This window comes from Sminthopsis crassicaudata, chromosome 6 (assembly GCF_048593235.1).
Source record: "Sminthopsis crassicaudata isolate SCR6 chromosome 6, ASM4859323v1, whole genome shotgun sequence".
NCBI classification, from domain to species: Eukaryota; Metazoa; Chordata; class Mammalia; order Dasyuromorphia; family Dasyuridae; genus Sminthopsis; species Sminthopsis crassicaudata.
This window is the reverse complement of record NC_133622.1, coordinates 195,768,199-195,795,478: the sequence shown is the minus strand read 5'-3', so window position 1 is coordinate 195,795,478 and position 27,280 is coordinate 195,768,199. Positions and strand designations below refer to the sequence as shown.

The window sequence follows — 27,280 nt, the reverse complement described above, 5'->3', positions numbered from 1 at the left end:
TCCCTAGCAGATATCTTTTTTATTTTTTATGTATCTTCCTGTTTGATATCTCCCTTGATATTCAGTGGATAATTGATCAAAGTTACTTCATAGAATCATAGAATAAAAGCTGGAGAAATCTTAGAGGTCATTTATTTTAGTCCAACCCCCTCATTTTATACTTGGGGAAATTGAGGTACAGAGAAGTTAAGTAATTTACCAGTGTAGCAGATGAGAGAGCCAAGATTCAGTCTTGAGTTTTGTGACTTCAACAGTGCTCTTTCCAAAGTGCCACACTTCCTTCTATAGTCCTGTCATGAAATAGTCTATAATCTTAAACAGATCCATGAGAGAAACCTTGTTAAGGAAATGCCCTCCTAGGGTTACAGTTTGTTCTACTGGTTCAAATATATTTTGTATAATTAATACATAATTTTGTTTTATGAACAAAATTATATAATTAGTAATTTTGTTTAATATACATTTTGTTCTGCTGGTTCAAATATATTTTGTATAATTAACAAACACTAAACACAGCAGGATTTTATTACACTCATTATATCTCTCAATTAATTGCATGACTCAAAAATGTGGTCTTCTGAATCAAATTGTGTGAGAAAACCCACATGTCCCCTATTCATATTGTCATCATGGATACTCTTAATCATAGATCATTCATATAATGATTTTATAGAGAAGAAAATGTAGGCATATGGGTCAGTGACTGCTGGCATTTTTAAATGTCTTGGTTGTTATTACTGGTGACAGTACTGTTTTTAAAGGACTTGCTGCGATCTTTTGTCCTTTGGGATTCTCTCTGTTTTTGAAATATCTTGAAAATCAACTCTCAAGTAACTTTAAAACTGTCACTAGCAATAGACATTTTCTCTGTTTGTAGTTTGTCAGAGCATGTTTCCCTCCCTGATCTCATCTTCTTAGGACCATTCCTCAAATGTTACAATCAACTACTGAGATGGTAGAATTAAAATGTGCAATTGCACTGTTTTCAACAGTGACAATAGCGCTCTATAGAAATGTCAACAAATATATTCCTTTTTTCATGTATTTATTGCACTTCTTTATGGTGTGTTTGTGTATGTATGAATATGTGTGTATGTAAGAAAAAGGGGCACCTAGTGAGGTTGACATTATTAAACTACTGCCATTTCAGTGTAAATGAGTAGCCACATCCACTTCTCCAAATTTAGGTTTATCTCTGTACTAGAATTCTTAGCAAAGCTTTTCTTAATATGAAAACCAGTGTACTTCTCACTGAAAATAAACATTATATCACAGAATCATATCTAGGAATTATACATTCTGCCTCTACTCTTTGCATGGAACTTTGTTATATCTTGTCCTCAGTAACAATCTGTAATATAATATAATTTCCCTTGACTTTCCCTTTTTTTATTCTATATATAATGGTAAGAAGGGGCTTGTAATCAGACCCTCTTGAGTTAGAGGGGAAGCTCTGTGGATCATCTAGCCTCTCCCTGAAATCACTTATAATAAGAGAGCTTTTTTATTGACTTGTACCCTGAACTTAGAGCTATGGGGGATTTTCCTCAGGACAGTCAAACCTCATACCACACTCTCTGTGGATTCATTTTCCCTCCTCTTCCTTAAGTTATTTTATGAGATGAAACTGCTTGTAATCTTTCATCATCTTTCTCTACAATGTTTTGCAAATGAGATTGTACTCTAAAATAGTGTTATCCTTGGCCATGCCTTTACAACTGTGGTAATTTGTGAACCCCTTCTGTCTTCTTGTGATAACTACATATCAATTCAACTTTTCTAAGAAATTACTCTAGAGTCAATATCTTGGCTTTTGTCCTTTCTTAGTTGGCAGCTGCCTAAACAAACTCGATGGGTTCTGCTATAATCACATATATTTTTGTAGAGGGAGGCGTTCCTCAATTTTCCCCTTTCTTTTGTTATTGATTTTTGTTATTTGATTTTGTTTGTTTTGTTTGATGTGATTTGACCTGTTATTGATTTTTACCTTTGCTCTAAGCAATCAATGATGTGACTGTTTAAAGTCAGTTGATTCTGAAATGATGCACAAAGAAATAAAAATTATTTTCCTTTCTATTAAGATACGGGCAGTTCTCTTCATGAAAAAAGAAATTCAAAATGCAGAGGCTTGAGGACTCTGAGTATCCTCTGGCCTTTTTCATTTCTTGTTCCAAGCTGTATTTTCCAACATTGTTTTCCTCATTCCTACTTTCCTACATCTTTCTCATGGATTTTACTGAGTATATTTTGTCCTTGCCTTGAATGACTCTTGAATTTTCATATGTAATGGGATCTTGCTTTATGCATGTCCAGATCATCTAACATGTAGCGGATGCTAAAGACCCGTTTCTATAAGAAGGCATTCTGTGTTCCCCTTCTACAGGGTTGGATACTCTCTTTCCATGGTCTGCAGCCAGAACATGCTGCATCCTAAAAATTACCAGACTGGAACAGTCTCTCTCATTCTTTTTCTTGTGTCATGGCAGGATGCAGGATTGAAGATCCCCTTTACCCAAAGCAAGGCACCATGATTTCAGCTGGCTGAGGAGGCTGTTCCCCTCTTTTCTTTCAGACCCTCTATCCCCAAGAAACAGGTTGGGGGTTGTGTTGGGTTTTGTTTATCCTTTTCAATGTTGAAGACCCATGAAACAGAGTCTCTGGAAACCTTGGACGCTGAATATGACAGGCAGCCCAGAATGGAAGCCCTGAGAAGCCAAGATACCCGAGACTTCTCTGCCTGTTCCTTGAACCAAAAGGAGTAGACAAAATAGACTAAATGCCAAGCCTGCTTCATGGATCCTAAAAGGAAATTCCAAACTCTAGCCAGCTTAATAAATGGTGTCTGTGCTATGGATAAATTGGCCAAACCAACAGAAAGCTTGAAGCTATTCCAGTCTGGTAGCTTAAAGATACAGCCTCTTCTGGCAGTTTTGTCAATAAAAAGAGAAAGTGTCTTCTCCCAAAAAGCAGGTTTCTGTCATCCCCTACTTTAGCTCCTCCATGCTAGCTGATTTGGGCAAAAGCAAAGCAAGCCCTGTTGCATTTAGAATTCTAAGACTTCATCTTCTGTAATAAATTTCAGTATTTTCCCCTAATGGTCTATTTCATTATGCTCATTTTTAGACCTATAAGGTGACTTTTTTTTTTAGCAACCTGTGCAAAGGCTCAAAACTCAAAAAAAAAAAAAATTAAATGTGTTTTTCCCCCCTCCCCCCTGAGGGGAATCAGAATAAAGTCCTTTTGCTGCCTGAGTCTTACTGATGACTTCTTAGTAAGAGAGAACCATGGAATTGAAGCAGTCTGGACTGGAAATTGCAGGAAAATATCAAAATCAGAATAACAAGCTAAGAAGCCAAAAAACAGACTTCATTAGCAAATATTTAATTTGTAAATATCTTTTAAAAGCCTGTCTACCTAAATCCTTAGATGCACTCCAATAGCTCACCTTCCTGGCTAATGTCCTTTCTATCTCGCAATGGAAATGAAAGCTCTTAGGCTGAGTTTCTGAGACTTGAAGTAGGTCAGTAACAATTCACTTTCTCCAGTATGGTACTTAAAGCATATTTCCTGTGATTCAATATGAGCAGATACCTTACAGGGGACAAACTTCAGGCAGGTAGAATGAGCCCCAGCTGATGCTTAGCAGCAACTTAGATGTGGATCTAAAGTCAAGGACTTAAATGCTAATCCTTACTCTGGGTGGAAGCATATTATATAAATCTTTTTAGTTTCTCTAGAAATATTAATTTCTAATCCTAAATAAATATTTCTAAACCATTTCCAGGTGTGTTCTCTTTAGAAAATGGGATAGTTTGAAGATGAAAGACTTTTTAAAGATCTTTAAGGATTAAGGGTGGTGACCAAATTTATAGCACAAAGAATAGTCCTTTTTCTTTCTGTTGTTTTTTGAGACAATTAAGTTAAATGACTTGCCCAGATTCACATAACAAGTGTGAGATCATAATTGAATCCTGACTCTACTGCCAGATCTCTATCCACTGTATCCCCTACCTACTCCTTGTCTTTTTAAGAACTTGGCCTTATTCATTCCTTGAAGTGACTGGCTTGTTGACATTTAAATTAAGCACTTTCCTCTTTCCCCATTTCTAGAAGCTATTTTGTGGGACCCATTTTTTTTTCCATTAAAAAAGGACTGGACTATTGATGAGGAGACCTCATAATCTCTGAAGGAAATGGTCAAGGAAGGAAATGAGTGATAACTATTGTTCTGGAATCTTTTTTTTTTTTAATTTTAACATTTTCCTTGTTCAAGATTCCTAAAAATGTTACCCCAAATTAAATTGGAAAAGATATGCCTGAGGCATTGGAGGAAGATGGCGTAGAGAGCAGGGCTGCCAGTATGAATCTGTCCCTCTCTCCCCTTCCCCCTCTCCCTCTCCTTTCCCCTTTTCCTCCTCTCTCCTTCTTTCTCTCTTTTTGTCTTTCTCCTCCCTCCCTCCATCTCTCTTTCTCTTTCTGCCTCTGTCTCTCTGTCTTGCTGTCTCTCTGTCTCTGTCTTTGTCTTTCTATCTGTCATGGTCTGCATTTCTCTGTCTCTGTCTCTCTCTGTCACTCTCACTATCTTTCTGTCTCTCTCTGTGTGTCTGTCTCTTTCTATCTGTCATTCTGTCTGTCACTCCCTCTGTCTCTGTCTCTCTGTGTCTCCATCTTTCTCTTGTTCTTTTTTCTTTCTTTCCCTCCCTCCCTCCGTTTTCTCTCAGAATTGCATGAATATTAGAATAATGTAAAGTCAATTTGTTTCTGGCAGACGTGCCTAAAATGCAGAGCAGAAAATTAATATTTTTCCTTTGACATGTACAATTTACTTGCTCTGTGACTTTACACATTTCAGTGTCCCTCTCTGAGTTACCTGTGTAATTCAACAAGAAGCAGTCATATGAGGGTGAGAGGATTACCAGTTTCTATAAGATCTAGTTATATTTTGCCTCAGTTCCAAAGAAGAAATCAAATTTTGCACTGTTAAGATTAGAGGCACAAAAATTAGAGTTATTTAGGGAAGAGCATTAATTCTTTAAAAACTCTAATATAAGGTTATGCTGTTGCTGCTTCCCCTACTTCTGTTCCTTATGTCCTAGAAATATCTTTCTCATATAAGAAATATATTTGTCCTTGTTAGGTTTAGGTCAAGAAAATACAACTGCTTCCACCCTTGGCAGAACCTGCTGCGGCAAAGGACCAACACTTAGATATATGTTTGCAAAGAGGCCTTTCCTAAACACGTCATAATTTTGTTTTTTCTTGCTTTTCACTTAAGGCACAACTCAATCCGAAGGCAACTCAACCTCTCAAATCCAGACTTCAATGTCCAGCAGCTTCAGAAGCAGGAACAACTGACAGGGATTGGACGCATTAAACCTGAGTTATATAAGCAGAGGTCAGTGGACACTGATGACGGGAGAAAAAGCAACAGCAAAGCCTGTGGGAAACTGAACTTCATTGTGAAATATGACTGTGACTTAGAGCAGCTAATCGTAAAGATCCATAAAGCTGTCAACCTGCCAGCAAAAGACTTTTCTGGGACATCAGACCCTTATGTCAAGATTTACTTGCTCCCGGATCGGAAAACTAAACACCAGACTAAAGTTCACAGAAAGACGCTAAACCCAGTCTTTGATGAGGTTTTTTTATTCCCAGTTCCCTACAATGATCTTGCCATGAGGAAGCTTCACTTCTCTGTCTATGACTTTGACCGATTCTCCCGCCATGATTTAATTGGTCAAGTGGTTGTGGATCACTTCTTAGATTTGGCAGACTTCCCTCGAGAGTGTATCCTTTGGAAAGATATCGAATATGTCACCAATGTGAGTCCAAAATTTCTTCACTTGGGGGTTGGGGGAAGGACTTCTTGGTCATTGCAGAACCTGGATTGGTGCTCTTGCAAAACTCATCAGTGGTCACATGCAATAGCCTCTTTTTTCCATAATGTGTCTCTTGACCCTTGAATCAAGTGTTCTACAATCTTCTGTAAAAGTTTAAGATTTCACTGTCTACCACCTAGAAATTGGTTTTGGTTTTGGTTTTTATGGGAGGGAATGTGAAGACCCAAAGCAAGGATGTGCCAGAGGTGGGACTAAAAGCCAAGTGTTCCTAATTCAGAGTATAACTTATGACTATTCATCTTCCATTAAAAAAAAAGTTGCTTAATAAATGTATGTTGAATTTCAGGGAGAGGGTAGTAAAAAACTGGACTGGTAACAAAGTTCTAGACTCAAATGTTCACATTTGATTAAATAAGTAATTACTTAGTAGCTATTATACCCAGTGGTATCTATATTAATGAATAAAGGTTATACAGTGAAAATTCCTTAGACAGATGAAATCTCAACTATAAGCTCCTTTCCTGAAAAGGGAAGCAGGTTCTGTGGTATTTCCTTGTGTTAGAAAGACAGAAATGAAGTGGTTTCTCCCTCAAGGATGTTGAGTTCTACATGGGCATTATGTCTGAATCTTCCTTTGATTTTTTTTTTTCTGAGACAGGAATTTGAAATCTCTTCAATAAATAAGTTATTAGGGAGATAGGGATAGTATTTAAGATCATCTGTGTTCTCTGTTGCTTGATCCATCCTACTTACTATCTTTGCAAGTAGAGAGTAGGTTTTTGCTTTTCTCCTTCCTGTCATTTTTCTGTAGCTGTCATTTTTGCTAAATGGATCCTGGCACGCCATTAACTATGTGCTGCCAATGGAAGACCCTTGCATGGGATCTCTGTTCCAGGAGCATGAAATCCCTGAGGCTGTTCTCAAAGAGTTAGGTCAGCAGCCGTAGTCAGATTTATACCTTTAGGCACATGGGTGGGAGTAGTACCATTAGCTGATAGGGTTTATAATAAAGAGCTGGAACCTTAGAAACAAAAACTACAAGGAAAGCAATAAAGATATCATTGATGATAGGGAAATTAATTTATGAAAAGCAGCTTCAAGATATGACTAAGGAAACAGAGAAGAGTTTCTGTATAAATGAGTATGTTTCCAAATAGTTTCCAATAGTTTACAAAGGGTTAACCTGAGACACAGAAAGGAAGTACTACAAGAAAACTATAGGCTATCTAAGAAGCAAGAATTGGTGAAGAACAACCAATGAGATCCCTCCTTCCTTCTCCCCTCTTCTCAAGGGACACCAAAAGCTTATGGAAAAGGTAACGACATAGTTATAATTCATCAATTCCAAAGAGCAGGGTCAATACCATTTAACAACTACAGAAGAAAATAACAATAACTGAAATGTGTGTGTGTATCTGTATTATGTACATATGTGTGTATGTGTGTTCTGGTACTCCTTTCTTATCACTCTTTCTTAGTCTCCTTTACTGGTTCGTCTCATTGTACTAATGAGTTTCTCCCATCCCCAAGGCTCTGTCCTGCACATTTTTTTTTATACATACTATCTCATTGGTGATCTCATTAGTTCCCCTGAATTCTATTGTTATCTCTCTACTAGTGATTGCTAGCTCTGTATGTCTAACTTACTCTCTCTGCTGAGTTACTGCTCAGCCTCTTCTTCTCCCAATTTTGTCTAATCTGTCATGTCTCCCACTATATCTCTAATATGTATTCCTTTCTCTCTACTCACAAAACTATCAGCCTGGTTTAAATATTTATTACCTCTCCCTTGGACTATTATCATAATCTCCTAATTAGTCTCCTTTCCTCAAGTATTTCTCTACTTCAATCCAAATTCCATATAGCTACTAGAGTGATTTTTTTCTAAAGTCCAACTTTGACCATATCATACTCCTAATATATGAGGCAGGTTTTGCAGATCATATTAAACTCTAGTGACTTACTTTTAAGGTTTGCAAAATGATTTATATCCAGTATCTCATTTGTGCCTACAAATCCATGAGATGGGCACCATGACTATAATTTAACTCTTTTTTTAGTTTAGAGAGATTAAATTAGTTGCCGGTGGTGATAAAACATGTAAATGTCCCAAGTTTAAACCCAAGTCTGGTTGATTTCAGCTCTAGCACTCAATCCATTTTGCCATATTGCTTCTCAAACCAATATTGGACAGGGGAATTCTAAAATGGACTTAAGTGGGGGAGCAGAATGGGTTAGCCAGAGATTCAATTCCATTTAAAGGAATATATATTAAATAATCATATAAAGCACAAGTAAAAGATGGTTAGAATTATCCTTATGACAAAAAAAGGAATATTAATATGCAGAAGGAACTATAGTAGTGATGGTGGCAACAGCCATGGTGGTGTTGGTGATGGTGACAGTAGTAATAGTAATGGCAGCAGAAAAACATTGACAATGGCAGAAGTGTTACTAATATTAAAATATTATGTATTAGAGAGATACAGGAAAATTACTGTTCAAAGTCCAAAGGGAGGAATGTATCAGAGAAAACTTCATAGAGGATGTCGTCCTTAGGTTGGTCTTTAAGGAACATATGGAAATCCAAGAAGCAAAGGTGGAGTTGGGAGAATGAGGATGGAAAAGACTATAAGAACCCAAATTGCCTTGTTTCTTAACTTATTTAGGCTACTTCTCAGATACCTGATACAGTTTTATTTCCTGTTCTATTCTTGAAAGCTTTACTCATTAGTAAGACTAGTCAATCAGTCAATGAAGAAAACTGCATTAGTTAAATATGTTATGAACTACATACTGTGCTATGTACTGATGTTCTTTTCCCTCAAAAAAAAAATTGTGTTCTTATACGAGGATACCACACATGGGAAAATGATGACCAGGAAATTCAGTTAGGCAATCATAATCACAAGATTTATCAGTGGAAACAGAGCAGTAATCTGTCAAGAGATGAGAAAGTCCAAAATGTATGTGGATATCAGAAAATACTTCAATTGAAATGGACAGCCTTGAGAACATAATAGTATACGATGAGCCTGGAAAGCTAGGATTGTGTCACAATGCAAAGGGCATTGAATGCCAAGCAAAGAATTTAAGCTTTCTTCCCTAGGCGATACATGAACTTTGATATTTAGGGGATGAAGTAGATAAGACGACCATGAACCAGGTGCTATAATTATGAAGAATGTTTGGAGAGCAACCTAGAGATTGATAAATGATACTAAAAAAATAAATAAATAAGAAGGTGATATAACAAGGAGAAAAGAAATTCATATGATCTTCAAAATAGTAAAAGCTATTGAGGGATATAATTTTTTTTAAATGATCATGAAGTGGCAATGGAGCAAAAAGATGTAAAAATGGGGATCTCCAATGGAGATGATTACAAGAAATGGGATATTTGTGGTAGAAAGCCAAACTTCAGTTAAGGCAAAGGAAAGAAGGAACATCGACTGAAAAACTGAGAGGTAGATATGTTTGAGGATGTGGCAAGATTTCTAAAAGGCACATTACAATTGTCTAGCAAATGAGAGTAACTAGTTTAGATGAGCCTGGAAAGAGCAGGACTGATATACAAGGGTTGACTTTTAATGAATAACAATACCCAAGATCTGGGATTCAATATCATGGGAAGAGGATTGGAATTGCACGTTGAGACTATAGGAAGCAAATGGCTCAGTGGGCAGCATTTAAGCAATAAACATTGAAAATGGAGCCAGCTTCAAATGCTAAATGGAATATGGACTGCCAGTGTTCCCCGCTTTCATGTCTGCCTGAGACCTCACTCAGAGTTGTACCTTTTCCTACTTTGATGCTGGCTAAGGGACTTCTAGTCCATAAGAGTAGATGACACAGAGTTTGCATGAGATATTTGTTGTTTCTGACAGTGGCTATGGGACTTCATCACTCAGTCCCCCTAGAGAGTAACTGCCTGAAGTCTGAGTGAAATCTTATCCCCAGTGTTTTTCTGTTCCTGTTGATGACAAGTACTCACAAATATAAAGGAGAAAGTCTGAAATAATTCAGAAATCAACAGTTAGCTTTGTTTATTTTAGGCAGGAAATAAAAAGGAGAAATGGGAATAACCAGATGGTGTCTCAGAAACAAGTCAAGCCCTTCATATAGGTATATCAGGGTTCAGAAGAAAATAGGGCAGGTCAGTTTATAGCATCATTTTGCCAAGAGTGAACCCAGATACCTCACTCTAAAGTCAATGATCAGTAGTTAATAAACATTTACTAAGCACCAAAATGTGGTAAACACTGAAGATATAAATCAGAAAAATAAAGCCCCTGACCTTAAGGAGTTTCCTAGCTAATGGTAGGTAATGGTTATATATAATGGTATCTTGGTATGGTAATAATGGAAATAATACAGAGTAAGTAATATACAAAAGGAGGATGGGGTAGGGAATTCTAGAGGGTGTTCAGCACAGGAGCATGATGTTTTTGGAGTCAAACCCAAACACAACAACCAGTGAAAAATAAAAAGTTGGTTGAATAGCTGAATGGTGAGAAAATAAAAGATTGGCTAAATGGTGGTTACCAACCAAAATTTAAAAGATTATTTAGGTAATTCCATGAAGGTTGATGAAGAATATAGCATCTCTTTATTTTAGAGGTGATCTTTTTTACCCTATTTTTTTTTTTACCAACTCTCACCAAACAAAGGCATGATGGAATATAGAGAGTAGAAGTATCCTTTTTTAGCCAGACTTTTTCTAGTCTGAAAGCCTTCATTTTTAGTTGCTTATCTCTATTTAAAAGGACAAATTCGGAATCAGATTGACCGAATTTCAGCTTTGGAAGCTAGTTAGTTCATCTTCACTAAGAATCACCTCTGGCATTATTCATAGGGGATCATTCTAACTACACAATAGCAGAAAGCTTATTAGTTCTGGATTCAGTGGATCTTGGTTCATATCCCATCTCTGACATTGACTGTATGACTTTGGGAAAACTATTGAGCTTCTGAGCCTCGGGCTACATCATCTTTGGAATGGTTGGACTAGACAATCCCTTGTCTAGTTTCTTTAGATCCATGATGCTGTAAAGAAAGAAGCAATTAGCTCCCAAGTCATCTCTTCTCTACTTTGGGAAGTGTCATGAAGTTTCCTTGCATCGAGCCACAAACATACTGGATAAATTATTTTTGTTTATTAGCCATTCTAAACCATAGATTGTCTGCTCTTTCTTTTTCTACATGTGATAGTTGACCTAAAGAAGGTAACAGTTTGTTAAAAAGACACAATTAATGCATATAAAACAATGAGAGGGCAAGTAAGTGCCAAATCATGTAGTGCTAAATACAATTTTATTCCAAGAAGAAGGGTCTCTCTCTGGACAGACAGTAAAGATAGCCTCAATAGAAAAAGTGAGCCCTAAAGAATAGTTAAGTTTCAAAGAAGAAGAGAAGTAGAGGAAAGGAATGACATTCTAGATAAATGATTCAAAATTTTAGAAATCACAAAATCATAGATGACCAGAATTAGCATACTGTTTTTGATGAATTAAAAAGATGGTCTGATTAGAGCAATTGAATCAATCAACATTTATTAAGCATTTAATGTGTGTCAGGCACTGTGTTCTGATTTCCAACACAAGTCATAGAATCATGAATCTAAATTTGAAAGCAGTTTTAGCGATTGTGTAGTCCAATCATTCCAAAAACAAAAAGGAAATTGCCCACACCCTCAAGGAGCTTAAACTCTGTCAGATCAGAAAATATTAGGTAGTAATAAGAGATTTTTGTCCAACAAACCACAGAAAGCATTCAGTCCCACTCAGTTTTCATTTTGCTTCTGTGCTCTTTGCCAAAAAGAATATTTGAACTGGAAATGATAGAACAAAAGTAGATAATAAGAAGTTGAAACCTAATGTAGGAAGGAGATATTAAGAAAGTATCAGGTTTTCCTTGAGTTTAAGTCACCAAGCTCAAACCAATTGCATCTCAAACTCAGAGACGGTAATATGTTTGTTGAACCACTGTCAGTGAACTTTGGGAGATCATGGAGAACAGAGAGGGGGACCAAATAATTATGTTAATAATAATAACAATAATGATGATAATGATAGCCAACATTCATAAGGCACTTATGTTCCGGGCACTGTATCAAGGGCTTTACATTATTCTCTCATTTGATTCTCACAACAACCTTGAGAAGTGCTATTTATTATTCTCCCTAGTTTACAGATGAGAAAACTGAGGCAAATGAATATTAAATGACTTGCCTAGGTTTATGCAACTACAACTGGAGAGGGGGATATGGAAGGGAAATCTCCCCAAACTATATCCCAGTTAGATAGACTTTAATTCCTGACAAAATTCTAAAGTATCCTTTTAAAGAGATAGTATCCCCCCCCAAAAAAAAGAAATAATTCTTGTTCATGAGGAGCCAACAGAAGTGACAAGAAATATGTGTGTATACAGACATAATTACACATTCATGTACTTGTCTGTGTATATACAAAATAAACAAACAGTAAATACAAAGTAATTAAATACTTTTGGGGGGAAAAAGATAGCAGCAGATGGAAAGATGCAGATGGAAAGATCAAGAAATAGAACAAGGGGTGGGAAACTTCCAGCCCATAGGCCAGCATTTGCTAAGGCAACTATAGGCAATGATGAGCTGAAAGCTGGGTACAATATCCCATTGTTTGAGTTCTATATGTTGATAATTCTGTATGGCTTGTGAATGCTGTTATAAATATCCAAATGACCTTTGGCAGAAAACAAGTTTCCCTACTCCTGAGGTAGAAAGTGGTGCATAAATTGCATTTTGAAGGAAGAGAGGGATTTCATGAAGCAGAAGTGAGGGGAAAATGCATCCTGACTGTGGGCAATACCCAATGTAAATGCCAGGAGACAAGCATTGGTGTGTCAAATATTAGCAACAGAGATCATGCTCTCGAAGTGAAAAGACTCAAATGTTCACACCTTTTGACCTAGAGATCTCACTTTAAAGCAACCAATCAAAGAGATCGAGGTAAAAGGAAAATTTCCTTATCTACCTATATATTTATAGTAGCACCTTCTGCAGTAGGAATAAATGGAAATAATGCAGATTCCCATCAATTATGAAATAACTAAACAGATTGTTATACATTTTAAGGATAATGACAATGAGGACCACTGAAGAGAAGTTACTCATCCAGGATCACACAGCTAATTTTTTATAGAACTGGGACTAAAAACCAGGTTTCCTGATTTCTAATGTAATGCTTTTGTCCCCCTTTACATGCTGAAATATGTTTAGTTCATTCTAATGATTGATAATAAAAGGTAGTGAGAAAAATGGTAGGTAAAGGTGACTAATGCCCCTAGAGGGAAAAAAAAATCCCATTTGTTCTTTATGCCCTTGAAACAAATTGGTTCGCCTTTTCTGACACCATCACCTTATAATCCCTGCCAAATCTGGAGTCTATTTTAGGCAACATGAAATGATGCGGTCGTTTTTTGGTAAAACAGCTTTTGGGTTTTTAATGTTCGGTGCCTATTCTTTTTCCCAGCTCACCTCTCCAACTTCTTCCTTCTCCAGGGACCTCCTTTAGGGCATCTATTCTCAGCACAGGGTTCACTGAGTTACTATAAGTAGGCATGAGATGACTTATAATACCAGAGAGAATGAATTTCATAAGGAGTTACCCAGAATTCCACTTTACTTTAAAAATGCCAAGTTTAAATTCCTTGTAAATAAAGAATTTATGGCCCTCTAACTCTTCATACACCCATTCCATTACGCAAATTTCCAGACAGCATTGTGTTGGTACATAGTAGGCGTTTAATAAATGTGATTTGACTTGAATTATCATAGATTTAAACTCTTAAGAGGTCTTAGATGTTATAGGATCATTGGTATACAAATTTAGAACTGGAAGATTCAGTGAACAAACCTGAGACCTTTTCCAGCCAAGTAAGTTTCAAGGTGTTGCTTAGTGGTCATTCAACTCAAAGGGGACAATTTTTAGAGTTTCTGACTAAGCTCATGATCCAAGTCCTGCCTTAATGTCCAGCTGGACCAGGCGTTTTTAACTTGAGAGTTCCACCTATTTTTTCTTTGCTTTCCATATCTTATTCCTAAATATTTAATGGAGTTAGTGCAACCATCTTCCAAAGAGATACTAATAGAATGTATTTCCAGTGTATTGTCATTCCAATTATGATACATAAAACTGTATTATAGGGAAGATGATTTTGTGACCCCAGATAAAAATCCTGTTTTATAATTTAGATCTTCCAAAAAGATAAGTGACTGAGCTCTTGTGAGCCTTCGCAGAGGAACACGGGATATAGTCCACATTAATTTCACAAGATCCCTTAGGTTTACAGCAGTCCTAGAGACTAGATGATTACTTTAGTATAATCCAGGAATGTCTTGGGATACCAGGACCTTTAGACTGTTCTACTGTCAACAGAATTGTAAAGAAAGTAGGGGAACAATTGCATATCAAGCTGCTATTCTGGAACCAGAATTAGTACTGCCACCCCAGGACTAGGAATCTTTGTAGCACTCCCCAGCTAGTATGGTACAGTGATGCTTGGGTTAAACACAGAAAGGAGCTAAAATGACACCCATAACTTGTATTGAAGGGGATTTCCAAAAAGGAGGAATAGATTGCATTGTTATCACAGAATTCTACAATAAGCAGAAGGGCTAATTGAATGGCTTGACTATAGAAGATGTAGAAGATATGCTATTCTAATGGTCAATTGGCCAGCTAGACACTGGATTACGAATGAAAAGCAGTGGAGAGATGAACCTGAACCTTAGGAGAAGTGAAAATGATGCTACAATACACAAAAGAAATTGGAGATTTGATCTTATGTGAGGTAGAACAGATCATAAAAGTATAAGATTTCTTTCAGCAATAACTAAGCATTTTAGGCTACAATGCAAGAGCTAGTCTAAAAGATAAACTAATTGATTGTCATGAGGGTATTAATTCTCACCAATATGAAGTTATTTCTAATCTATAAGATAAGAAGTTTGATGATGAAGTCTCATTTCTACTCTTCAGTGGTTCTTCCAAGTTGAATTAAAAGCAGCCAAGGAAGTTGACAACAATTAGGTGGATAGCCATCAAATATGAAATAGGGGGGAATGCTTTTACCAATGGCATTCCACCAAAACCAACCCTTGGGAGATCAGGGAAATTAAAAGGGATATCTGAGAATTTCATAAAGTATGATAAAAGGGAATATTCCTACCACCAAAATGAGAGGGGATCCACCTATGTTCCATATATTCTGTAAAGATTAAGATCAGTCAGGGCATAAGATATCCCTTCCTTGAGATCATTTTGGTGAGTTAGGAGGACAAGTGATTTGGTGAATGCATGCACAGTTGAGTACAATAAATCATCTCCGTATATTTTGTCCAGATTCATATTTCATCACTAAAACACATTCTTCTGAAAAGTGAAACTGAACTTTCCAACTCTTCTCAAACCTAGTTGAGAACTTCTAAATTTGAGTCAGATTTAGTCCTAGACTTTATCATTCATCCTTATATCTAATTGCCAAGTTTAAGAATGCGCCTAAGCACTATCTGTGCAGAAATTACACTACTACCTAACTTCCCATTCCAGCCCAGGAAAAAGTCCAGACCAAATTATATACTACACCTAACCATTCCACACCAGACCTCATGATGTCACTCAAGGGCCAGGTTATGGGAGGCCACAGATGATGACCTGCAAAGTTTTTTTCAGATTTGAAGTTCCAAAATCCATAATGCCTCAATTTCTTCAATGTTCAATGGCAACAATCGTGTCTACTCTGTCTTGCAGAAGGATAACTAAATATTAGATTAATTGCTGGATATTAAGGTGTTTTTAAAAGTTGTAATGTTAAATAAATGTAAAAATTTCTCTAAGAACTGTAGATAAATAGCTTTTGGGAGGATAAGTATTAGCATATGCTTCATGCTTCTAAACTGAGGATCTATATCCATTAGACTTCTAAAAATATTTTAAGAAAAGTCCTTTGTACAAGTTACACATCAGTCCTAGGACCTAGAAATGTCCATGGTCTGTAAAAATTGGATTTTAGAGTCTCTGTGTGGTGGTAAGGGTAAGAAAGAGGACACTGAGTCAAATTTTAGTCATTATTTTTTGCATTTGCTTTTCAGAGAGTTCAAAAATTGTTATTATCATAAATAAGTAATAAGTAATTCTTCCTCCTTGGAAGTGTTCGAACAAAGGCTAGATAACCATACTATAGTAGTAGAAATTGAAAGGACTTCAAAAGTTATGTATTCCAACCCTATCATATTACAGATAAGAATACTGAGGTTCAGAAAGAATGTATTATTTGCTGAAGGTCATCCCAAAGACTTTAAGCAATCCCAAACAAAATACTGCCTTCCAGAATTCTGAAGGAGGGGTTATCTGTCATCAAAGGCTAGAGAAAGGTTCAGAAAGAAGGAGGGCAAAGGAAAAAAGAGAGAGAGCCAGAGGGACAGATGCATGGCCCCTCCTGATGCCTTTTACACAACTGAAGTACCTTCCTGAAAGTTAGAATCCTATCAGATGGAAAAAGCCACAAAGGGCCTGTCAAAGGCCAGAAGGTCCTGTCTGGCTTCTGAGTTTCGTTCGGTCTATTCTGAATGGAAACTTATGATAGATAAGATTTCTAATCTTAATTCCTGTCTAAGGAAAAGTTCAGCACAACTGATAAGGAGAAAGTCTCTTTCTTAGCTCCCCCAGAAAAGGCCCTGGATGCACTTGGCCAGTCAGTGCAATGTTCAAAATTGCCATCTTGCTAATCCTAAAAAGGGCAACTGAGAACATCAACACCTACCAACATATAAGCCTATTTTGCCATCTATATGAAATATTTATTTCATATAATAATAATATAATAGGTAAGCTACTCATTCATTGAGAGCACCCTCAGTGAAGGTATTAGCAGAGGCTAGACAGGTTTTCTCAAGAGTCATTCCAATTGCCATCACAGAACTTATTGAACCTTCATAACAATTACAAGATCCCTCTATAGTTATTGTTGATTATCTAAAAAGATATTTAATTTTGTAGAGAAAATGCTGCCTTGAAGGCTCTCTTCCAATATTAAAGTTATACAAGATTCCTGGAAAGATGTAAAAACTGAGATAACCCAACCCTCTGTTTGTTAACATCAGGTAAAGCATAAAACAAAGATGTGTATACTTGCCAAAGGGACTCACCACTATCGTGGAGGATATTCCACAAAGAATTCAAACTGAACGTGGATTTGTTATAGACTGTGAGGTCCTCCAGATGCTATGTAGTAGTCTTATCAAGCTGCAGAACATTGCAGAGACTCCTGGGTAAGATTCATTACTACTCAATCAGGGTTGTTCTAATTATCCTCATAAGGAAATTTCAATAGATGTAGAATGCTTTCTGCCCAGGCTATGACATCCATTTAGCTGGACAATTCACAGTGCTCTTTCAACAGTATATACCTTAGGGCAGTAACCATGGGGAGACAACAATTTGGACCAGATTTAAATAAGAAGAGGGCAGTCTGAAATCTCCATGGAAAATTCTAAATCTTTTTTGGTTCCAGTATTCATCCTAAAAAAAACATTTATCCTTTTAATACCAATGTTCTATAAGTGGTATTGTACAGCTGCAAGTGAAGGCATACCTCTGAAGGATTAAATTTGAGTATCATTTAGAAGCCAATGGAGAGATGCATTGTGGGTGGGTAAAAGATGCAACACAAGACAAAAAAAGGAACGAGTAAGAAGAACCAGAGTAAAGACTAGAATTAAAGAAATGTACGGCTTTTAATTTTTTTTTGCTCAAATGGGAGAGCTAAATATATTTCAGCCCCTCTGGACTCAGTTCATTGTTTATCAGCAGTGTCTGTCCAATAATGGGCTCCATGTTATATAGTTTGGCCAGTAGCCATTCATCATCCTTTGACTATCTTTTTGTGAGTGGCTAAATCAACTAACCTATCAATAAGTGCTTATCAAGTTCCAGGCACTGTACTCAAGGCTCAGTGTACAGATATTAAAGTGTACAGTTACTGATCTCAAGGAGCTTTCTATTTAGGCACAACAATTTATTCACAGGAAAATATCAGATACATACATAGTTATTTGTATATTGAAATAAAATCTTTTGAGTAAACATACAGTTAATGGGAAGCCCTCATCAAGTCCCAGACCTCAAGGCAGGCAGCATCATGCATGTGGAGGAGCTCACTGTCTCTGGGAAATGTCTCTTCCATTTGAAATTTGTAGAGGACATCTCCCATAATATTGTCAGTTCCCTTTGGGGAACATATGTTTTAATGTTTTATGCCTTGCTTATGTTGGGACTCGGAGGATTAGTGACAAAGTTATTTCTACGGCTGCATCTATCAAAGAGACAGCATAGCACAGTGAAATAACAGCCAAGATTTATATAGAAACTTCTTCCAAGTAGGGATTGTTTCAGGCATTGTATTTGTATCTGTAGAGCCTAGGGACACTTATTAAATGCTTATTAATTGAAAGAGTACTTTAAGGTTGCAGGATTCTTTACATATATCATTTCCTAAGATTCTTTTTTAAATATTTTACTCTTTATACAATTACATGTTAAAGCAATCGTTTAACATTTGGGTGGTTTTTTTTTTTTTTTTAAGTTTTAGTCACAAATTCTATCCGTTCCTTCTCCCTCCTCCCTGAGTTGGTAAGCAATCCAATGACAATCCTGAGTTCTTATCATTCCCTTTTTTACAGTTGAAGAAATGGGGGAGGTTAAATGATTTGCTCAGTGTCACTCAGCTAATAACTGAAAAGAACATTAGATTTGAGGGCATGTCAGAGGACACGATTTCAAGTCCCATCTCTGTCACTTATTCAAAAGCTATTCAACCTTGAGTAAAATACCTAATATTCCCAACCTATAAAAAGCAAGTTTATCAGCAGGCTGATTTCAGAAAGGCCTGGAGAGACTGACATGAACTGATGCCGAGTGAAATGAGTAGAACCAAGAGAACATTGTGCAGAGCAACAATAAGATATATGATAACCAACCAAGATGGAATTGGTTCTGTTCAATAATGAAGTGATTCAAGGGAATTCCAATAGATTTGTGATGGAGAGAGCCATCTGCATCCAGAGAGAGAGCTGTGGGGACTGAGTATGGTTCACAACATAGTATTTTCACCTTTTTGTTGTTATTGTTTGATGGTTTTTTTTTATTTTCTCGTTTTTCCCCTTGGATCTTATTTTCCTTGTACAGCATGAAAAATGTGGAAATATGTTTAGACAAATTGTACATGTTTAATCTATATTGAATTGCTTGTAATCTAGGGGAGGGGATAGGTGAAGAGGAAGGGAGAAAAATTTGGAACACAAGGTTTTGCAAGGGTAAATATCCTTGCATGTATTTTGAAAAATAAAAAGCTATTATTAAAAAAAGAAAAAACCAAGGAGTTATAACAAAATATTGCTCAGATATCTTCCAACTCCAAAATCCTATAGTCTTGAGGAACTTTGCATAAATCCATGCATCCATGACAGACATTTGGTTGGCAAATGGCTTGTTCTTATTAGTTAAGCTTTTGTTTTTATAATAAATAATAAACCCACCAGGATTTATATTCTTTGCCCCCTTTCTATCAATTGTTTTAACTATAAAGTTGGATCTAATGTAGAAAACTGCCTTAAAAGCTTGCCTGATCTCTATTTTGGTTCATTAATTCTTATTTAAGTTTCTGATATTGAAAGTAATGAGCAGGCACCTTTGAATCCCCAAAACATTTGTTAGGGAACCCAAAAGAATTATATATCTATAGGCTTACAGGAATGCAAATATACTGCCTTGTAATGTGGTGGATCTAACATATGAGTCCCACAAAGATTGTCATGACCAAAACAACCACACAGCCTTTAAAATGATGACATTGCAAAGATGTCAAGGCCAAAAGTGGGTCACAGTAGAACAAATCCATCGCCTAGGCTGTATTAGAAGGCTAAGTAAAGGGATACCACTCAGATAGTATTATAAAGTGGGGAGAAAACTCTTCCTTCCAGGTTTTAGATCTATCATTTTCTCTAGATCTTCAACTCAATCTTCAACTGAATAATTTTTTCATAGTCATCCTGGGCTCTCTCTCACCTGTCTCTAGAGATTCAGATTTGGATCTGATGAACTTCCAGGGCAGTCATGACTTCAAGGTCACTAATCACAGGTTGAATAGCTGTATCAGCCTATTCCAATACTGAGTTTTTACAGTTTTTCCAGAATTTTTAGTATTTTTTCAAACACTAATTTACCCATTTGTTGCTACAGTTATAATTATTATTATTGGGCATTGCCTGTCAATGAGCTAACTGAATTACCAAAAATAAATCCTTGCCAATCAAGGGCAATGAGGTATGGAGGGCAAAGTCTATCTTAGAAATCTTCCAAATTAAAGAGTTCGATGTTATAAGTCCTTCAAAAATAGAATGGATGTGAAAAGTACTAAATATGCTTCAGACCTAATTAGTTCTCATATTCAATACATATTCTCATGTTATGATCAAAGGTACCTTTGATGTATGCATTAGCACTTCACATAAAGATTTTAACGATTCAAGAAAATAGGCTTAGGGGTTAGTAACTGTGGATGTTAGTAATTGTTAGATCTTCTCACACACATTCTCTGTGTGTGATAATATGTGAGTTGTCATAATACCAACTGTGATCTTTTCTATTCTTTTTGAATCCATATCTCTAGGTGATAGCTTTAAAATTAATTCCTGAGTACCTTTAAAATTATATTGAGATCAATAAGAATTTCTTCTTTTTATTTGCTAAGGTTCAATCATTCATCCTTACTATTTTCTTGAGGGCCATTTCTTCTTGTCACGTTATCTCTCAGATCTTGGGGTGTTAGGTTCCTAATGGTGTTTCCGCCATCACTGATGATAAGAACAGATCATTATAGAAACGTGGGCAAATCTGTTACATTTCATGCCCACTTGTTATCCTATTGTCAATATGATCTATAGTAGCCTTTGCAATAAGTATTTGGTGGATGAATTTTCCCTTTGTTTATTTTTTTACTGTTTTGTTAGGTAGAAGGGATAGATGGGGACAATTAGGTAGCACAGTAGATAAAGTGCCAGGACTTAAATCAGGAAGACTCTTCTTCCTGAGGTCAAATCTGGCCTTGGACACTACTTTCTGTGTGACCCTTTAGTCATTTAACTCTGTCTCACTTTCCTCCTTTGCCAAGAAAATCCCAAATGGGAGTCACAAAAAAGCAAGACACAATTGAAATAACTGAACAGCAAAAGGGAATGGATATTAAACTTCTGGTTTCATGGGTGAAAAAACTCCTACCAGTTGATATTCCTCTGGAACTTATGGTCTTATAGGGTACAGGATCACATAAGCATATTTTTAAGGCTAACCCTTTGTCCACCACTCCAAGCTACCTCTCTGAGGAAGTAATAGTGCTGGAAATCTTGAACATCCTCTGTAATGGATTGTTAATGAACTTTTATTCTAAACTGTTGCCCTTAGTTACAACATCTCTCTATTTGGTAAAGAGATCAAACAAGTGGCTGCTGAATTAAGCCATTACTTTCCTTCTCATCTTGATGAATGTTTTACAATCCAAATTCACTCAGTAATGATGATGATCAGAATCAATGTAATTATTTTCATCAATTTTTCAAAGGCACGATCTTTGTTTGTTGGGACTGCTGCATTTGCATGCTAGATTTTCTCATTTTTATTCGAATTTGATCTTGATTTTAATCTCTGTTCTTTTTCAGTCAGGGATGAATCTTCACATGTATAATGCTTTCAATGATCCCAAGATGATCCCTGCTTCAGAAGCTCATTATAAACCCCAATAATCTCTCGGGGATGCTATATGACTATAAAAGTGGGACATCCCAATCTCTGAAGAGTCAAAATTGTAGCTGACCCAACAGGCAATTGAAGGATTCCTGAATTAACTTAGAAATGAATGAATTGGGTAAATTATCCAGATGACTGTGGGGTTTTTTAGTTCTTTTGCCTGACTTTGGTATTTCTTCCCTCATTATCAGTTTAGGAGCTTTTACTTTTTTGCTGATTTCAGTATATTTGCCTCAGATAGTTCCTCATCCACACTTCTAATTTGCTGCAGTGTTCTACTGTTGAATGAGAAGCAGGTAATAAAATAAAATTTTGTCTAAAATAAGAGTAAATTGGTTTTGAGGAAAATCATTCTCCTTCTACTTCAGACTGATATGGATGATCAGGGTCTTAAGGCCTAGAGGATAGAAGAGGACCTTGTGCTATTCTCAAGAATATTCAAGGTAATATGGTTGTATTAAAAAAAAAAAGTAAGCCAAGGTCAATTATGTTCAAAATCTTGTCCAGGGTGACATTAATGATCAAAGTTCAAAGTAATCATGATACAATTCAAAAATGCTAGGAATAAAATCAAGAGCTAATATCAGAAAAGGTCAAATTGGATGTCAAGACCCTGAACAGCTCTGTAGAAGTCATATTTATCTATTCCCTATTTTGATACTTGATCAGTGATTTATACTTGCAATTTCATATATGTCTAAGGTACATTTGGAGTTTTACAATGACACCATTATCTTATAAGGAAACCATTTTTCTTCTTTGCCCAAGATCCTTTGATATCTACATCAAATTGTAAAGTAATATCTTCTGATCTGTCAAAGGAGTTGTAAGAAGTCAATTTGGGTCTTCTGGAAAATCAGATGTAGGATGGTGATATGGATTGCAAGGGGTAGTATCCCATCTCCCCTTAAAGTTTCCTTCTTCAACAAGATTGAAAGCTAGGAATGGAGACCATACTTATGTTTTCACTGACATGAAGAAATACATGATGAAGAAACTGTAATAATGCAAGTCTAAATCTTCTCCAGACTCATAGTCTCCATTGTCTAGAACGTTAAGAGGCTGATTGACTTGTCTGGGGTCACAGAGCCTGATTGAGACAGAAATGTGACTTAAACCCCTGTCTCCATTTGGACTTCTAAAAAGGAATCCATCATCTCCCTTTTCTCTGCCTCCATTCTCATTACTGACCATAAGATTACTATTTTTCAAAAATGAATGGGCTCGTTAACATTACTATATCACCATCACAAAAATAGGTAAAACTAGGTCTTTGGGATATATAGGGTGCTCAGGGAGGATTAGCTCCTCTGGTGTGAGGCTTTGTTGACCTGTTTTTAGGACTGTTAATCCAACTTTGGTGTCCACTTTCACTCAACTTTCATCCATGGCTCTAAGAATCTGTAACACGAATGAACGTAACATTTTGGTAAACTGTCTCAGCAAATGGACTAAACCAATTTGAGGCTAATCAAAAAGTCTCAAACCTCACAGTGAGTTAGGGGGATATCCATCCCTTAGCATGGCAAGAGTTTCTTCAGCAGAATTGGCTGAAACAGGTATTGTGGAGCACTTAAGAGCTTGGTCAGGTATTGAGGATGTTAAGGTCACCAGAAATCTTGACTTTTGTCCTGTCGCTGGACTTTACTGGCTCAGGAAGAGAAAGTAAGGTTGATGACTTTGGGCAACTCTGCCTCACTTAAATCCAATTCACATGTAAGTCAAGCTTCTCCTGTGATCTTGTGGTACTCTTTAAAAATGAAGGATGAACAGCAGAAGACCATGCACTAGGTGTGTTCTTTCATCCATTCATTTGACAAATATTTCTTAATCCTTTTCAAAAAGGACTTACAGACTTTATTGTAATCAAGAAGATCTTAGTTCAATTCTGATATCACACATTTCTTAACTGTGTCACCCTGAACAAGCACTTAATGTTCCTCAGCCTCAATTTTCTCATCTACAAAATAATGATAATAAAATAGCTAACATTTCTATAGAGCATACTATGTATCAAGCAGTGTATTAGGCACTTTTTACAATTATTACCTCATTTGATCCTCACAACAACCCTGGGAAATAAACACTATTATTATTCTCATTTTACAGATGAGGAAACTGAGGCAAAGAGAGTTTTAAGTGACTTACCTGGGATCAGATAGCTAGTAAGTATTTGAGGCCAGTTCTGGACTCAGGTATTCCTAACTCCAGACCCAAAGTTCTATCCAATATGCCACTTAATCTATGATGGTTGTTATGAGGATAAAATTAAATAATATTTATAAGGCACTTTGGAAACCTTAAAGATCTATAAAAATGTTGTGATTGCTGTTGTTATTTTCTCAGTTAAATAAGAGCCAATAATATGATACAGTACTTTAAAAATTAATGCAATTTTGGGCTTAATTAAGAAATAAATGTCCAGAATTGGAGAGATCTGGTTATTCTCTTCCCTAGAGGGGCTACCTCTGGATTAGTTTGATGAGGGCTTAATGCTATAATTTAGGAAAGAAGCTACTGACCTGGAAAATATCCAGAAGAAAGGAACAAGTATAGTAAAGGACCTTGAGATTGTGCTATATATGTTCTCAGTTAAAGAAACAGGGGAATGTTTGGTCTATAAAGAGGAAAATTTGGGAAAAACATGACAACCATGTTGAGTATTTAAAGGGCTATTATGTGAATGAAGTAATGAACATGCTCTGCTTGAGCTCCAGAAGTGATATGAGTAGTGGTCAATTTAAACCTGAAGCCAGAGCGGGGAGTAAAATTTTATAACAATTAAAAGTACCCAAATATGGAATGGGCCAAAGAAATAGTGGATTGGAAATCTTCAGAAAAGACTGGATGCCCACCAGCAAAAAGATTGAAGGAAGAAGGATTTGTTTCTCATATGCAGGTTGGACTGATGTTCCTTGAGATACCTTCCAACTTCGAGGTCCTGTGATCAGAATAATGAAGGATCAATGTTGTATAGTCCTTGCCCTCATGCAGCTTACAGATTATTAGAGTAATAAGATACTAGATTAATTGTTATACTATTTAACTAAGAAAATAATAATAACTTTTTGCAGATCTTTAAAGTTTCCAAAGTGCCTTATTTATTTATTTATATTATTTAATTTCACCCTCATAACAATTAACTACAGAATCAAATATGTGTGGAAGAGTAATATAAGTATAGAAAGGGAGAATGTTACCAGATTGTGGATGCCAGGTAAAGAATACTGACCTTTCCTCAGTAAGCAATAGTTAGTGTCTTCATTAATCCTGAGACATGTCATTTATAATTGAGAATAATAAATGTCTACTGTCAAATATTCTTGGGCTTTATTGATGTAAAGAGCACTACTGGGAAGGCTCTGGGAAGATTATTAATATCCATTTCAAAGAAAACATGGAGTCAATATAAATAATTGTCAAGGGCAGCCCTAAGCCAATGGAAGAAAAAAGGAAAGGAAAATATAGAGGTGTGCCCTCACAAACTGGGAGCCTCAGTGATCTAGCTTTACACATTTCTTAGTTGCTCCTAATTTTAAGCTTTGATTATGCAAAACTGCTAGTTCCATTTTTATAATGAAGAAAATTTGGTACAATTAACAAGTTAGTGATTATTTTCTGCAGCTCCTAAAATGTAGCGTCTATTGCAAGTGTTTGTTAAGATTACACCCAAACACCTTTCAAAGCTCCATTGACAAGCATGAATTGGTGTGGTTAAAGCTATAATTTCAGTATAAAAAGCTTTAGAAAAATTGACAGAAGCAAGTGATAATGTGTAATGTAAGAAACATGGTGCCTTGTACACTATAACTCCAAGCAAAGAGAAGAAACTAAGCAAAAAATCTATGATCAAGAAAACTGAGGATATAGAAATGAGATCATAACCCAAGTAAGCAAGAAAAAAATTTGGTCAGAACTGCTTATGCATTCATGGTACTGATAGATTAGCCCAGCTTCTGACCAGCCTTTGGTCTTCCTCCCAGGAACCACCTTAAACTTCATTTAGTCTCACCAGTCTAATGGACATCCTTTCATACTTGTTTCTATTTGGATTGGTTGGATACTTGTTTAATGCACGTGATCACTCCTCAACAATCTAACTCTCTCTCCTATTACTCTCCTGTTGTTGTTCAGTCATTTCAGTCATGTCTTATCTTCATTTGAGATTTTCTTGGCAAAAAATACTGGAGTGGTTTGCCATATCCTTCTCTAGCTCATTTTACAGATGAGAAAACTGAGGCAAACAGGGTTAAGTGACATGCCAGGGTCACACGGCTAATAAGTGTTTGAGTCCACATTTGAACTCAGGAAATCTCTTCCTAATTCTAGCCCTTAAGAACATACTGTGTACATAGATACAAAGTACAATGTATCCTATATTGTGTATAGGATTAAAAATACCTCTTCCATCATCTCTTTCATTTGAAGAAATACCCTTCTTTCAAGGCTCATTTCAGGTGCCACTTCCTCCATGAAGCTAACGTGAAACCTCCACCGTCACCTTCCCAAGTGTAAGAAATTTCTTCCTCCTCAACTTTTCATTTTTCTTCTGGATGTCTCTTTTGTACTTATTTAGCTACTCTTTAAATCACAGACAACTGTCTCTTCTCTTCCATTAGATTACAAACTCTCTAAGAGTTGAATTTGGGTCATATTTGATTCATCAGTGTCTTACACATGCTACATACTTAATAACTGTAGAACTGAATATCTCCTGTCTCCCAAACTAGATTTTAAGACCCTTAAAGGCAGAGACTATCATATTTATTCAGATTATGACAATCATAAGAGAATTTTAGAACAACCTTGGGCAGCTGGTAATGTACTAATCTGAAGACTTTTTGGAATTTAGCTGAAACCTCCAAAAATTTGATTGACTAGCTAAGATTTAAAGAATTTCTGGTTCAGCTTTATTAACTTTCTTTACTAATGAAAAGTATTTTCTGCTTAGTTATGAACTCCAGAACTGATCCCCTAGTGTTTACTGATCAAAGTCACCTGATATAATTTTCTCCTTCTGTTATCTTTAATGTGCATATGACTTTCCTTTCCATTTGCCATTTATAAAATTGATAAATTTATTTTTAAAATGTGAACTTTTACTCTTTTGGGGTGCATAATCCCAATTATATTTTTATTGCTTTTATCATTAAAAATTATACAAGGATTCTGAAATTGTCTATTTGTTGCTCACTGGTGATTTAGATACCAGAAATCTATGCTGTATTGATAAGTATAAATGGCAGCAGTATTTATCAATGAATCTCTAAATATTTTATATCAAATTATAGCAATATTTTATATGTGGTAGTAATACTATTTGGTTTATAAATCTTAACCTCTGAGAATCTTAGGGAACTCCCTAGAACTTAATTATTCAAAGCTATAGCTGTTGATGGAGAGAGGTAACATATCAGGAGCTCTTCCCATGGATGAAATCATAGACATAGACTTGAAATACTTGTGATTTCCATAACAGATCCCCCAATGTTTGCTAATCAATTCACAAGTTGATCTGATGTACATTTTCCCTTTGATGTGAAAACTTGCTTTCCTCTCCATTTGTCTGCTATTAAATTGACAAATTTATCTCTGAAA

General features: G+C 36.1%; 1 protein-coding gene across 2 annotated transcripts in view; it reads left to right on the top strand.

Annotated features, from left to right (window-relative positions):
* SYT9 (synaptotagmin 9) overlaps positions 1-27,280 on the top strand; it is a 197,866-nt gene that overhangs the window by 57,277 nt on the left and 113,309 nt on the right. For both annotated transcript variants that reach the window (XR_012483168.1, XM_074273231.1), the window contains exon 3: positions 5,276-5,822. Coding sequence is in view for 1 of the 2 variants with exons in the window: in XM_074273231.1 (XP_074129332.1) it covers positions 5,276-5,822 (547 nt within the window). In the remaining variant the exon portion in view is untranslated. The remainder of the gene's footprint in view (positions 1-5,275; positions 5,823-27,280) is intronic.